The sequence below is a fragment of the Pteropus medius genome, unplaced genomic scaffold, assembly GCF_902729225.1.
Source record: "Pteropus medius unplaced genomic scaffold, Ma_sr-lr_union100, whole genome shotgun sequence".
NCBI lineage: Eukaryota > Metazoa > Chordata > Mammalia > Chiroptera > Pteropodidae > Pteropus > Pteropus medius.
This window is the reverse complement of record NW_024342466.1, coordinates 2,588,650-2,601,213: the sequence shown is the minus strand read 5'-3', so window position 1 is coordinate 2,601,213 and position 12,564 is coordinate 2,588,650. Positions and strand designations below refer to the sequence as shown.

Below are 12,564 nucleotides of genomic sequence, written 5' to 3'. Positions count from 1 at the left end.
ATTAAAATCCAATGACATGATATATCCACACAATGGAATATCTTTCAGCAATAAAAGGAACAAACTACTGACACGTGTAACCTTGTGCATTAATCTCAAAAATATTATGTTGATTTAAAAACCAGACGAGATCACATATTATGATTCCATTTAAATGAATGTAAAGAAGCAAATTTATAGACAAAGTAGATTAGTAGCTGCCTGCCTTGAAAAAGTCATGAAAATCACTCAATTTTACATTTGAAATGAGTAAAATATGCCTCAATAAAGTGTTTTTAAAAAGTTAATGACAATGGGTCTAGTCACTTGAGCTGGGCCTGGAGCTCTCAGGGCCACCCCTGGATTTGTCAGCATTGGTTCTGCTGAGCGAGGCCAGAGCAGCCCCGCCCAGGTGGTGGGCAGAGGCCCGGGCTGTGACAGGGAGGTATCGTGTGACTTGGCGTCTGCCGAGTGGCCAGAGACCCCTTTCTCCTATCAGTTCAAAGCCCTTCCCAGTCCCACCCCAGAGGGCATCTGGGCGGAGCCCGCGAAGGGTCTGCATCAAGAGGCCAGCACAACCCCGGCCCGTCACGAGCGTGAGCAGAGGTCTTGGCAAGACAGCGGCCGCAAAGGCGTGTCCAGCCTCTTGCCCTGTCTCGGGAGCTCGGCCAGGGCTGACCGAGGGAGCAGACCCAGCGTTGGTGCCAGTGCTCTGGCGAAGGCAGGCAGGCGCCACTGGGACTCTGCCCCAGGTTGGGGCTTCAACAGGGAGGGTATGGAACTCCTATCTCCTCTCCCACGTGTCCAGAGCCAGCCCTGCTGCCCTCAGCGTGGGAAGGAGAGGAGTCAGAGGGACACCCTGTGGCCTCAGGGGAGGTCCTTGGATAGAGGCTCAGGCTCCACACACCCCATCCCAGCTACATCGGCACCCCCCCCAGAAGGTACCCCTGTTGCCGTGTCCCATCGACCAGCGGAACTGTCTTCACTGGGAAGTGGGAGGCCTCAGAGATGGAAGCCCTTCAGTCAGGTTGGCCTGGGGTCGCATTTCTGCTCCCTGGTGGGCTCTGAGGGCTACCCCCAGGGGGTCCTGGATGCCCCCTGCTCAGCTGGGGGGCTCGGGAGGAGGAACCCCATTTCCTTTCTCAGAAAGCTCCCAGAGAAATGGGTCTCCAGAGGCCAACAGCCCAAGTGGGGGGAAGCCAGAAGTCAGGGAGAAGGTCTGCAGGCCCCCACTCTGCCGCACACAAGGGCCACTGCCCTGTCCCCAGCGTCCCTTATCTCCGGTGCTCTGTGTCTTTCTGGCCCCGGGATGGCGCACGGTCACCTCTCAGACACAGTGGTCACTGAGCACAGTTTCTGCTGCGACATATTTTTCTATCAAGTGATTAACTGCCCTGTTTCACTGCCTCTTCCGTGTGGGGATGAGATCCGGCCCGCGTGTCAGTACCAGGTCAGAAGCAGGATGACATTAAGCAGATCCTGGCTGAGCCTGAAGACAGGCAGGCAGGTGGGACTCATCCTGGTGACGGGGGCTCTGTGCACGGGGTCTTCAGCCCCCACCTCCCACTCGGACACACTGCTGCGACCCTCTCAACAGCACCAAAGCCCCAGAATTGTCTTGGCTGTGCAGCCGGGACTTCCTTGTGCAGGGAGGCAGGCCGGGGGTGTTCATGCACTGAGATACTCAATATTGTTAAGATCTGTTCTCTACAAATTGAGCTACAGATTCAAAACAATTTCAATCAAGCGTGGAAGGTTTTTTGGTAGAAGTTGACAAGTTGATGGTAACTTATATGGTAAGTCAATGAACCTAGAATAGCCAAAATAATCTAGAAGAAGAAAGTTGGATGACATATATTTCAAGACTTATGAAGCTATGGTATCGGCAGTGTAATATGCTAGACTAAGAGATTAAGGAAAAAATTATGAATCCAGAAAGCCACTTGACTTTTGGGAAAGGCACTAATTCAATTCAGTGTGGAAAGAAAGATCTAAAGTATATTCAATAAATGCTGCTGGCACAAGTAGGTTTTTGCAAGGGGAAAAAAGTGCCTGAACTCCTACTTCACATCATACATAATAACAAAAGTGAGATGGATCATATTTCTGAATGTGAATACCAAACCTATAAAAAGTCTCAAAAGAAAACGTAGGCGAATACATTCATGACTTTGGGACAGGCAAAGATTTCTGGAACAGAATAAAAAAGGTGTTAATAAGTTGATAAAATGAACTCAGCAAAATTTTAAAACTTTTGCTCATCAAAAGACACTACTGAAAAGGTAGAAAGACAAGCCAAAGACTGGAAGAAAATATTTATGATTTCTATATCTAACAGAGAGGACTTGTACCCAGATTATGTAAAGAACTCACACAAAGAGAAGTTTTTCAAAAGAAGATAATGCAACAAAATTATATAAAATACTTGGACATTTACTTCACACACAAGTAAGGCGTATAAATTGCTCTTATGTGTATGAGAAAGTTCAACATCATTAGTCATCAGGAAAATACTAACTTAAACCACCAAGATACCACTTCACACTCACTAGAATGGCAACAAACACACACACACTCCCTGATATTACCAAATACTGGGAAGGATGTGGAAATAAACACACATTGCCAGCGGGAATACAAATTGTTAGAGACATTTTAGAAACTAAATGAAAGTTCCTAATGATATTAAGCATATACCTCCACTATTACAAAGAAATCACATTCCTGTTTCAAGAATAAATACCCTTCTCTAGAGAATTATTCTTTAATATAATTACCCAATAACCAAATCTTACTTGCTAACTCAAATACTAAGTGTTGAGGACACAGAAGGGATCTGTCTCTGTCCTTCTGAAGCATAACAGGCGTATAAAAGTGAACTCGTTATCACCGATGGTACACTCACTGAACGAGGAACCTGGGAGGAGGAACACTTTTCTATTATTTTGCTTTTGGGTGGGGAGCAAGGGAGATGCATTCATTCTTATACCTGAGCTCTAAGTGCCTGTAACACACACAAGTTGAGACAGATGTACAGTTGTGAAGCTTAGGGACTATCTGAGCTGGAAGTATTCAGCCTCCAATTTAATGTCTCAAAACCCCTTTTTAGCTAAAAAAAAATTTGGCCTAATACTAAAAGCTTACTAGCCTTTTAATATTTTTACTGCCATGACTGGCAAGAGGTTGTTAACCTTTGGGATTATGAACTTTCGGAAAATTTGACAGAGGTCACATACTCAATTCCCTGAGAAAATGCACATACACACACGTAGAGGATTTATGGACTTCTACGCTACATTTAAAATTTTGAAGTTAGTAACTCCTGGCTTAAGGAATTTTATTTAAGTCGGTAACGATCCTACTCTAGGAATGTCAGGTCAATATTTAAGATAAAGAGTGAGATGAAAACAAAGCTAGTTTCTCAAAACGAGAGACATTAGATCAGAGGTTTTCTTACTTTTTGGACTTCATATTCTTAAAAAAAAAGTATTGAGAACCCCAAAGAGTATTTCTTTACATGTGTAATATCTACTAACACCTATCACATTACCAATTAAAACAGAAAAAGTGTAATATTAATTTGTTCATGACATAAACCCATTACTTAACATAAATAACACTTTAAACTAAAAAAACATATCTTTGAAAAAATTAGAAGAGCATTTACATTTTGTAGATCTCTTAAATATGTCTTAACAAGCTAGATTCTCATTCATATCTGACTCTGCATTCTAATCTCCATTCAGTGTGTCGCAAGCTTCATTCTTAAATATGAACAGACACCCGAGATCAAACACTTTGACAAAAGGAAAAATTTTAGTACTACAAGAATACTTGCAAATCATACATCTGATAAGGGTCTATTATCCAGAATATATAAAGAACTCTTACAAATCAACAACAAAAAAGGACAAACAACCCAATTTTAAAAATGAGCAAAGGACTTAAATTTTCCAAACATATACAAATGGCTGATAAACACAAGATGAGATTCTCAATACATCATTATTCAACAATGAGATGCAAATTAAAACCACAAGGAGGTACCACTTTACATCCACTAGGATGGCCATAAAAAAGAAAAAACCCCAACAAGGAAAACAAGGGCTGGCAAGGATGTGGAGAAAGCGGAGCCCTCGTCCTCTGCTGGCGACGTAAAACGGCCGGGCCACCGAGGAAAACAATCTGGTAGATCCTCGAAACGTCCACTACGGAAAGACCCCGTGACTCAGCAATTCCGCCCCTAGGTGCACCCCCATTCTCACTCTGCTCTCCTCGGTGGCGTTTACCGAACCACTCCCTCCCGTGTTTTCAATCCCAGGACCGCAGGGCCTTGTCATTTTCAGGTCACATCTCGGCCAAGAAGACCCTGACCCTCCCACCTGGCCAGACTCAGCTTTCCCAAACGCAAAGCTCGTCAGGTCCCCCCACGGCCTAACGCGCCGCAGCAGACTGCCGCGGGCCTCTGGAGAGGGACGGAGATCTCGGCACCGCCCGTGAGACCCTGCCAGCGCCCGGCCTTGCCGCCCTCCGCACGTCCTCGAACGAGGCGGGCCCCGTGTGCCTCTCGGGCCCCCTCTGCATCCGTCACGCGTCGGAGAACCGAGGCCCGTTTCCCGCGCCGGGGCCCGCCCGTGGTAGACACGGCGCCGCTGTCACAACGATAGACACGCGAGTCAATGTCCACCTTTCCCTGGGGTCATAACAACCCCTAAACGACAGGCCCCCAAGGTAACGCTGAATGAGCTTTCTGCGGTGCAAGTCTGCGCTGGCCCCCGCGAAGCGAGGCTGGAAGACCCGCTCGGAACCGAAAGTAAAGGTACTGAAGGGGGGATTCCAGACCGCCAAGGCCACCCGACTGAGACGCAAACCCAGGGGGACACCTCGCCTGCACCGCCCCCTCCCGCTCCAGGACGCGCGGGAAAGGCCCGAGGCGCTCGCCGCCCGGCCCCGCCACCGCTGCGCTTCACTCCACGTCCCGCTCGAGCCCCCGGCCTCCCGCCTCGCCGACCGCCGCCACCCGCCCGCCCGTCGCACCTCGGCGCAGCGCCGCCGCCGCCACACGTGAAACCTCTCAGCGCCGCAGCCACCTTGCAGCGAAAGCTCCCGGCGCGCACCGCGGGGCCCGTCGGATAACGGCCGCCGGCGGCCCGCCCACCGCCTGGCGGGGCGCTCCCCATTGGTCGGCACGAACAGGGGCGGCGCCGTGATTGGCCCGCGTGTAGGCGCGAACGACGCGCCCCTGCGGTCGTGCGTGGGCCTCCCCAGCTGTGCGCGGGCCTCCCGCGGGAGCTGGGGTCGCGGCAGCGGGGCTACAATGCCGCCCTAGAAGCCTTTCCTGCGTCGCAGCCCAAGACTCCTGTCTGGGCCGAGCGGCTGTGCAAAGCCGCCAGATGGAGAAGCCGGGCGGCGCTGCCCCTGCGGCGGAGCCCAGCGCTTGCCGCAGTCCGCCCGCCCACAGCGGCCGGACACCCGCGCCTGGCTGTCGTCCTATGCCCACCGAGTGTCCCTTCTTCGAGTCTGCCGCGACATGTCCTTCCAAAGACAGTCCTTTAAAATGCTGTTAGAGGGGCCAAGACTAGCCTGAGAAAGCGACGCATTTATTTGCCTCGGGTGCAAAATGTCGGGGGGCACCCAAAACCCCAGTGATCAGGGCAAATGGTATTTTAATGCATCCATGTAAAAGAGCGAAAGCAACGGAAAAGCACAGGTGAACGAAGTTTTCACATCAGTACTCCCAGTTTTTCCTTTTGCCTCAAGGCGCCGTTATCCTGTCTTTAAAACGAGCATGATTTTTATCATGACTTTTTCCGCATTAATTTTGATTTTTGTTTAAATCGTTTTGTTTACTATTTCAACAGTATTAAAGTCACATTTCACGTAGCGTTTAATGTAGAAAGTGCAGAAAAAAATGTAAAGAAAATAGAAATCCCCTATAACCCTACTCGCGCAGAGCCTCACTTTGGACGTTTTGGGAGGTCTTCTCCCAAGCGGACTTCCGTGCCCTCGGCCGATTTACCTCTGTTCGGGGGCCGGCAACACCTTGTCCCACAAACGCCCGCTGTGTGCGCGTCAGGCCGGTGGCAGGGCCAGCGCTTAGGGCAGCTCCCCTCAGAGGGCGTGCAGTCTTGCTGATCGGGGGGCCGCGGTGGGTGGGACAGGCAGAGACGCAGCAGAACCGGGCACGTTCGCGGAGCGGTGGCGATGGCGTGAGAGCCACGCCCCGGCAGTCGGGGACGCGGCCGGAAACAGAACGGAGGCGCCCTGGAGAAGCAGACGGGAGCCCCCGCTGCAGGGACCTACCTGTCCCTGCACCTGTGTAATACCTGGCCGAGGCTGCTCACTACCCACACACCGTCATCTATCAAAATTATCTAGGCTAGTCGTAATGTTGTTTTTTTTTAACTTTCAGATATCTGACATAATAATTTTTTGAGATTACCCCCCCAAAAAACTTAAAATGATTTTTTGTAATAAACATATTAAATCTATGAATTTGGGAGAAAGTTACATCTTTACATATATTCCTACTATACATCTGTGAAGTTTTTCATGTCATATCTCTTAGAATATATAGATTTCCTAATAGAGGCTCTTAAATTTCTTGATGTTATTACTATTGTTTTATTTTGGGGGAGCAGTTTTTTTCATTATTATAAATGAGATCCCCATGATATTACGTAAATCTAACTGGTCAGTGTTGCTATACATGAAAGCTATTGATTTCTGTATGTTGACGATGTATCCTAATAATTTAGGAACTCTCATACCCGTTAAATTCTATAGTTTTGCCATTGAGTACAAATAATATTTTCCTCTTGTCCAATATCTATAGCTTATTACTATTTTGTGTTTAATTGCATTGGCTAAACAGTGCTAACTAGGCATCTTTGTTTCCTTCCTGATTTAAATGAAAATGCTTCTATTCGCTGTTCTAATACAGACTGTGATGTTAATTGAGATGATATTTTTAATGACGTTGAGGAATTATCCTATTCCTAAGTCTAAGAATTTTATCTTTAATTTTTATTAAGATCTAATGAGATTTCCATCCCCTTGAATGTCAGATGTAATGGGATGCAACTTCCAAGATTAAGTTTTAAAAAGACGGCGGCTTCCACCTGGGGAAGGATCTCTCCCTCTCTGATATCTGCCCTGGAGGAAGCAGGCTGCCCTGTCATGAGCAGCCTATGGACAGGGCCATGTGGTGAGGAGCCGAGTCCTTCCTCCATCCATCAGCCAAGAAATGAGGCCTCGTAATAACCACATGAAAGGGCTCGGAAGAAGCTTCCAGTCCCCGCTGAGCCTTCAAATGACTCTCCTGGTTGACAGCTTTACGGATCACAAAACACCCGGTGAAATCACTCCCTGACCTGCAGAAACGGTGTGAGATAAATACGTGTTGTTTCAAGCTAAGTTTCGGGTTGATTTATTTATACAGTAAGAAATAACTAATACACAATGAGTCCGATGGGAAGTTTCTTCTCAATAGTCCAAACGAAATTGACAAAATTGGTCACAAGAGTTCAGAATCAAATCCAACGAAAAATGTTAAGTGACGTTCTATACGACCTGAGTTTGTAACTTTTGCCAGCAGTAAAATGGCTAGGATTCTCACACAGAAGAGAAACTCATTTTTAGATGGAGATGGGAAAAGAAATGATTGCAGTTATGGAAATTTTAAAAAATTATGAGAGGAAGTCTAAAAGATTTTATAAAAAGTGAAAAATCTTTAGTTAGGTCACCAAACAATTACCCGTATAATACAAGACCTTTGTAATAATATCAAAAATCAATTGATTCAAAAATTTAAAAATCACAAGTACTTTAGTTTCTAAATGAGTCATTTTATAGAAAGACAACCTAATTGATAATACTGTGGGTACATTTTGTTTCAGAAGGATTTTCAAACTTACAAAGAAATATCAATTCATACCCTAAAAAAATTTGAACTTGTGGTGTGGATATTTTAAAATCTTTTACATCTGTCAAAGAAAAATTTAATCTAGACGTGAGAATATTAATTTCTATCCTGGTGGATGGTATGTCAGACAAATTTAGGTCAAAAACCCAGATTTTCTGGCATTTTAAAGCTCGAGACTGAAGTTTCTTTCCTTGCTTCATTTCACTGTATGGTGCATCTTAGAGGCATTTGTGCTCAGTTTTCTAAAGCAGCCGCTACAAAAATGATCCCAGATATCATTAAAATCGTTCAGTGTGCAGACGTGTATGTGACGCATCACCAGTGCATGAAACTCATGAAAGAGAAGACAATGAGTTTAGTGACCTGTGCTCGTTGAGCTGTGAGAGAGCTTTACAAAGATTTACTGTTAACTTCGATTTATGATTGTCTTGAAAAAAAAAAATGCTTGCCAAATACTCAACAAAACAGATATTGTCAGTGTGATTTATATTTTCCCATCAGTTACTTGTATGTGAATGAGCTAAATTTGAAGCTTCAAGAAAATGTTTTCATGTAACCTAACAGATACTAAGGATGTATATTGAAAACTTACCAAATTACAAGTCAATAATAATGATTTTTACACATAAATCAATACATGTAAGATTGGGGGGTGGGGCTACATGTCCAACCGCAGAAGGCGGAGCCGGGCGGGCCCCCATGCGTGCCCATGCGGTGGTGGGCCCAGAAGGCTGACCGTGAGGGATGAACACGGACCTAAAGACCCCCCTTCCTAATCCTTGCCACCTATATCTACATATGGGGTTGGGACCTCTTGCGATTTAGGGAGTGCCGATATAAAATTCGAATCCTTTGGTTCAGAACTCTTTCCCCGAGGCTGTGGTGTCCTGGTTGATGTGCCACCCGCGGGGATGGGCCATCACAAAGGCTGACGAACCCAGCTCTGGCTGGTGCTACCCACTCAGGACCAGGTTGGAGCCATCTGGCACGTGTTGAGGGGGGCGATTCTGGCAGAGACGGGGAAGGGGCAAGCAGGGGGAGCTGGGGACCGGCTGTGTACAGATATGCATGTCAGCCCGTGGACAGGCAGTGGCATCTAGGGCTGTGGTGGCCAGTGTGGGCCTGGGGCTCGGGGACAACTCTGTTGTCCCTAAGAGACTGGGAGCTTCATGAGGACCTATTCCTGGAGGCTCTCGGGAACATGGCAGCACCCCTGACCACTGAGCTGGGGTCTCCTAGGTCCCCAAGTATCCTCCACACCAGGGCAGGCATCAGGTGTTTCCTACCTGTGGCTGCAGGTACAGGGAACCAGGCGGGTCCGTAGACAGCAGCTCTGTCACCTTCTAACACCCAGGCAGCCACGTGCGCATGGGCGCCACAGCCCGCCTGGGCCATTTGGAGAAACACAACCCATGACTGCACCCCTGTTTGCAAATCTGAAACCGCTGGCACTTCACCCGCGTTCCACGCCGCCTTCGTCCATGGCTGTGCGTGTGGCCGTCCATGACTTACGACCATGGCCTCCTCGAGGCAGGCGTTCACCCACTATGCCCCAAGCTCAGCGCTGCGCAACGCCAACATCGCTGTTTGCTCAATAATACCAAATTTTAAAATGTCAAGTAACTTTTCATTCTTTAGTTTACACTTTGCACTATTAAAATAGGAAATCCAAAACGCAGTGGAAAATGCCATCTCATTTCAAGTCTGAATACGTCATGACGTATTTTGAGTGGGTTGCTCTGTGTCCTAAATGCCATCTCATTTCTAAAAATGAAAACAACTTGCAGCAAACGTAACAGGCATCCTGGTGCAGGTTCTCAAGCATCTCTCTTTTCCCGATCTTCTGATTCAGGATTGGGCACTGGGGCTCAGTGGGGGCGGGGCGCTTTTGCACTCCACCTCCAACCCCCCGTGGACATTTGGCAATGTCTGGAGACATTTTGGTCACAATGCAGAGTGGGGTCCCCTGGCATCTGGTGGGTAGAGGCCAGGGACGCTGCTCAGCACCTTAAGATGCACAGGACAGATGCCCGGCAACCAAGAGTGACTGGCCCAGGATGCCAGCCACTTGAGGTTGAAAGATGCTGGGTTACAGGGGTGAACAAAGACAGCAGTGGATTCCCAATAGCTACAACTTCAGGAAGACTTTTATTCTATAAAATAAATGGAAGAATTGTGTTCTAGCTTCCTCTGGACTACGAAGGGTGTGTAACGTGGATTTGCTACTTCTGCAAGGATTGGTGTGAGGGATGGAGGCTAAAGGGCTGACTTCCTCAGAGCCACAGATTTGGGAAGGCAAGGCCATCTTCCCAGGGCTTGTGCGACAAGTGGGAATGGCCATCGGGCAGCCCTCCACTTCCCAGCTGTGAGACTTCTGGCCAGTTAGCTTCCCAGAGTGAAAATATAAGAGTCTAACTGCCAGCCATGTCTATTGCTATGCAAGCATTTGCTATGATCGATATTGTTTGAGCGATACGGTTAAACACGTTTGCATTAAGAGGCTGCGAAAGGAGCCTTAAGGAATGCAGTAAACGCGGCTCCTTCACTGGCTGGCCCAGTGCCATCAGGGGCGGGGCTGGAGCGACTGCAGGAAGCAGGGGCACCCCTTCCCGGGTCCGTCCTCCTTGGTCCCTTGGCACCCGTGGCGTGCGCTGTGGTGCTGCCCGTTCTTCAGCAGCGTCTTCTCCCAGCCCCGCCCCTGGTCCCCAGTGTTGTCTGCCCCCGTGGGTGGCGGTCCCAGCCCTTCCAATCAGATCTCAAGCCCAGCTTGTTCCTTCCCTGGGTCCTCTCCCTCAGCTCTGGGGTGTTCCTTAGAGTTCTTGTTCATCCTCACTAGCCAAGCCCCTGTTACAGGTTAGTCATCTTTGTATCACATTTCCCTGTTCAAATTCCTGGGTGGTTTCTGCTGTTGGCCTGGACCCTGACTGATCTATTGTATTCTTAAAACACTTAACGTTCATTAAGTAGAATTTCACACGTGGAAAGCTTCTGAAACCAACCGTCGTTAAGATTTCGTTAAGATTTGCTCTGACCAACCTTAGGCCAATATAAAAACTACACTGTGTGGAGAGCTGCAGCTCTCGTGATGATGGGAGTGAAAACACTGGTTCTGGGTACGCAGCGTGACAGCAGGCCGGTGGCCCCGACACGCGCGAGTGACGGGACGGCTTTGTCTATGGAACCCTTGAGGAGGAAGAGGACATCGGGACAGGAAACCGCCCTCAGCACCAGGGCACACACGTCCTCTCTCACCTCCTGAAACGGAGCTGGAGGGTCCCGGGTCGACGATGCTGGGGGCGGGCCCCAGTCCCCTCCAGCGCCACGTTTGGGGCACTTAATTTCATACACCCAATTCATGTTCCCTACCCTACTGTCGACATAGGTACAGTTTTGGAGGACACCGTCTCGGTTTGTATTTGCCAATATCCTGAAAAGCTGGCCTATTTAACGAGCCTCATTCGAAACACAACATATACAAAGAGTAACTAAAAATGGCAAGTAACTTAACTTTTCCTACCAGAAGATATTACAGTTGTCCCCACACTAATCTGTGACTTTTTCAGTTTGCTTTTTATTCTAAGAGCAACTGGTTCTTGTACGTGCACTATTCTTCACTGTGAACACCTTTTTTTTTTAAACAGAGAAAGAAAAGTGAATTGATTCAATAGGCTTAAAACATGAAAAGATGACCCAAAAGCCACATTGCTGAAGTCCTTTAACCTTTCAGTCTTTAATTTTTCTAATAGTACATTCTTTAAAAGAAGTTAACAACTTCAATTCCAAATATGAAGATTAAATAATGCAAATGAAAAGCTGTCATTTTCAGTGAGCTATTGCCTAATTCCCTGGAAAAAGAGTATCCTTATGATTGAGCTGATGCAAAAATCTCTTAGAAAAGCTTCATGTGTTGCCTGTAAAGAGTCTTCTTAAGGCCACTTTTGCTTCTAGACCATCCCCTCGCTGCCAGTGAGAGAGTTTTGCTCGTAATGGCTTGTGGTTCCACAGTGTTTTGCGTATGAAAAGCGTAGACTAAGAGATACTATTGAAGTCACTCAGATTGTAGATTCTGCCATGAAAGGAAGTCCCAACACTGTAACATTTCCCCTTATTTTCAGCAAGACACATGAAAAGAAAACTCAAGTCCCACTTTAATCTTTACTCTGATGACCCCTTGAGACGGCATGAAGCAGCGGCTGTGCCTTTGGGGATGAGAGCCCCCACGGGCCCGTGTGCTTATTCAATGACCCGCGGGGTCTGGGTGGCGCCCAGCCTGGGTCGGGGTCTGCAGACAGAGGCATCCGGAGGCTGCTGGGGCTCCCGCAGGCGGGCCCCCGGGGAGCACGCGGAGCCCGGTGGCCACGCGGTGTCCCCTCGGAAGCAGGGGGAGGCGGCTCCCGGGCAGTGAGAGAGCAGCCTGTGGAACGACATCCCCGTCGCCGCCCGGGCTCCCGCCCGGAGCCGGCGCTCACTGGTGGGACAAGAGCACACTCCTGTTGGCCTTCATCTTCTCCAGGCGCTTCACCAAGTGGCCGTTGCTCACCTCCAGCTCCTCGGTTTTGTCCAGAGCAGAGCGAAGCTGCAAACAAGGAGAGGCAGCTTTGAGGAACCGGCTTCCTCCAGGCATAACGGGATCGCTAAGACGCCAGTTCTGCCGCCAATTA

General features: G+C 48.2%; 1 protein-coding gene across 1 annotated transcript in view; it reads right to left on the bottom strand.

The window, feature by feature from the left end:
* Positions 1 to 12,034: 12,034 nt before the first annotated feature.
* The window catches only part of LOC120600862 (leucine-rich repeat flightless-interacting protein 2-like), a 73,138-nt gene continuing 72,608 nt past the window's right edge, over positions 12,035 to 12,564 (bottom strand). Inside the window, exon 12 of the mRNA XM_039860519.1 lies at positions 12,035 to 12,479. Within this exon, the coding sequence (XP_039716453.1) occupies positions 12,369 to 12,479 (111 nt within the window). The 3' untranslated portion in view covers positions 12,035 to 12,368. The remainder of the gene's footprint in view (positions 12,480 to 12,564) is intronic.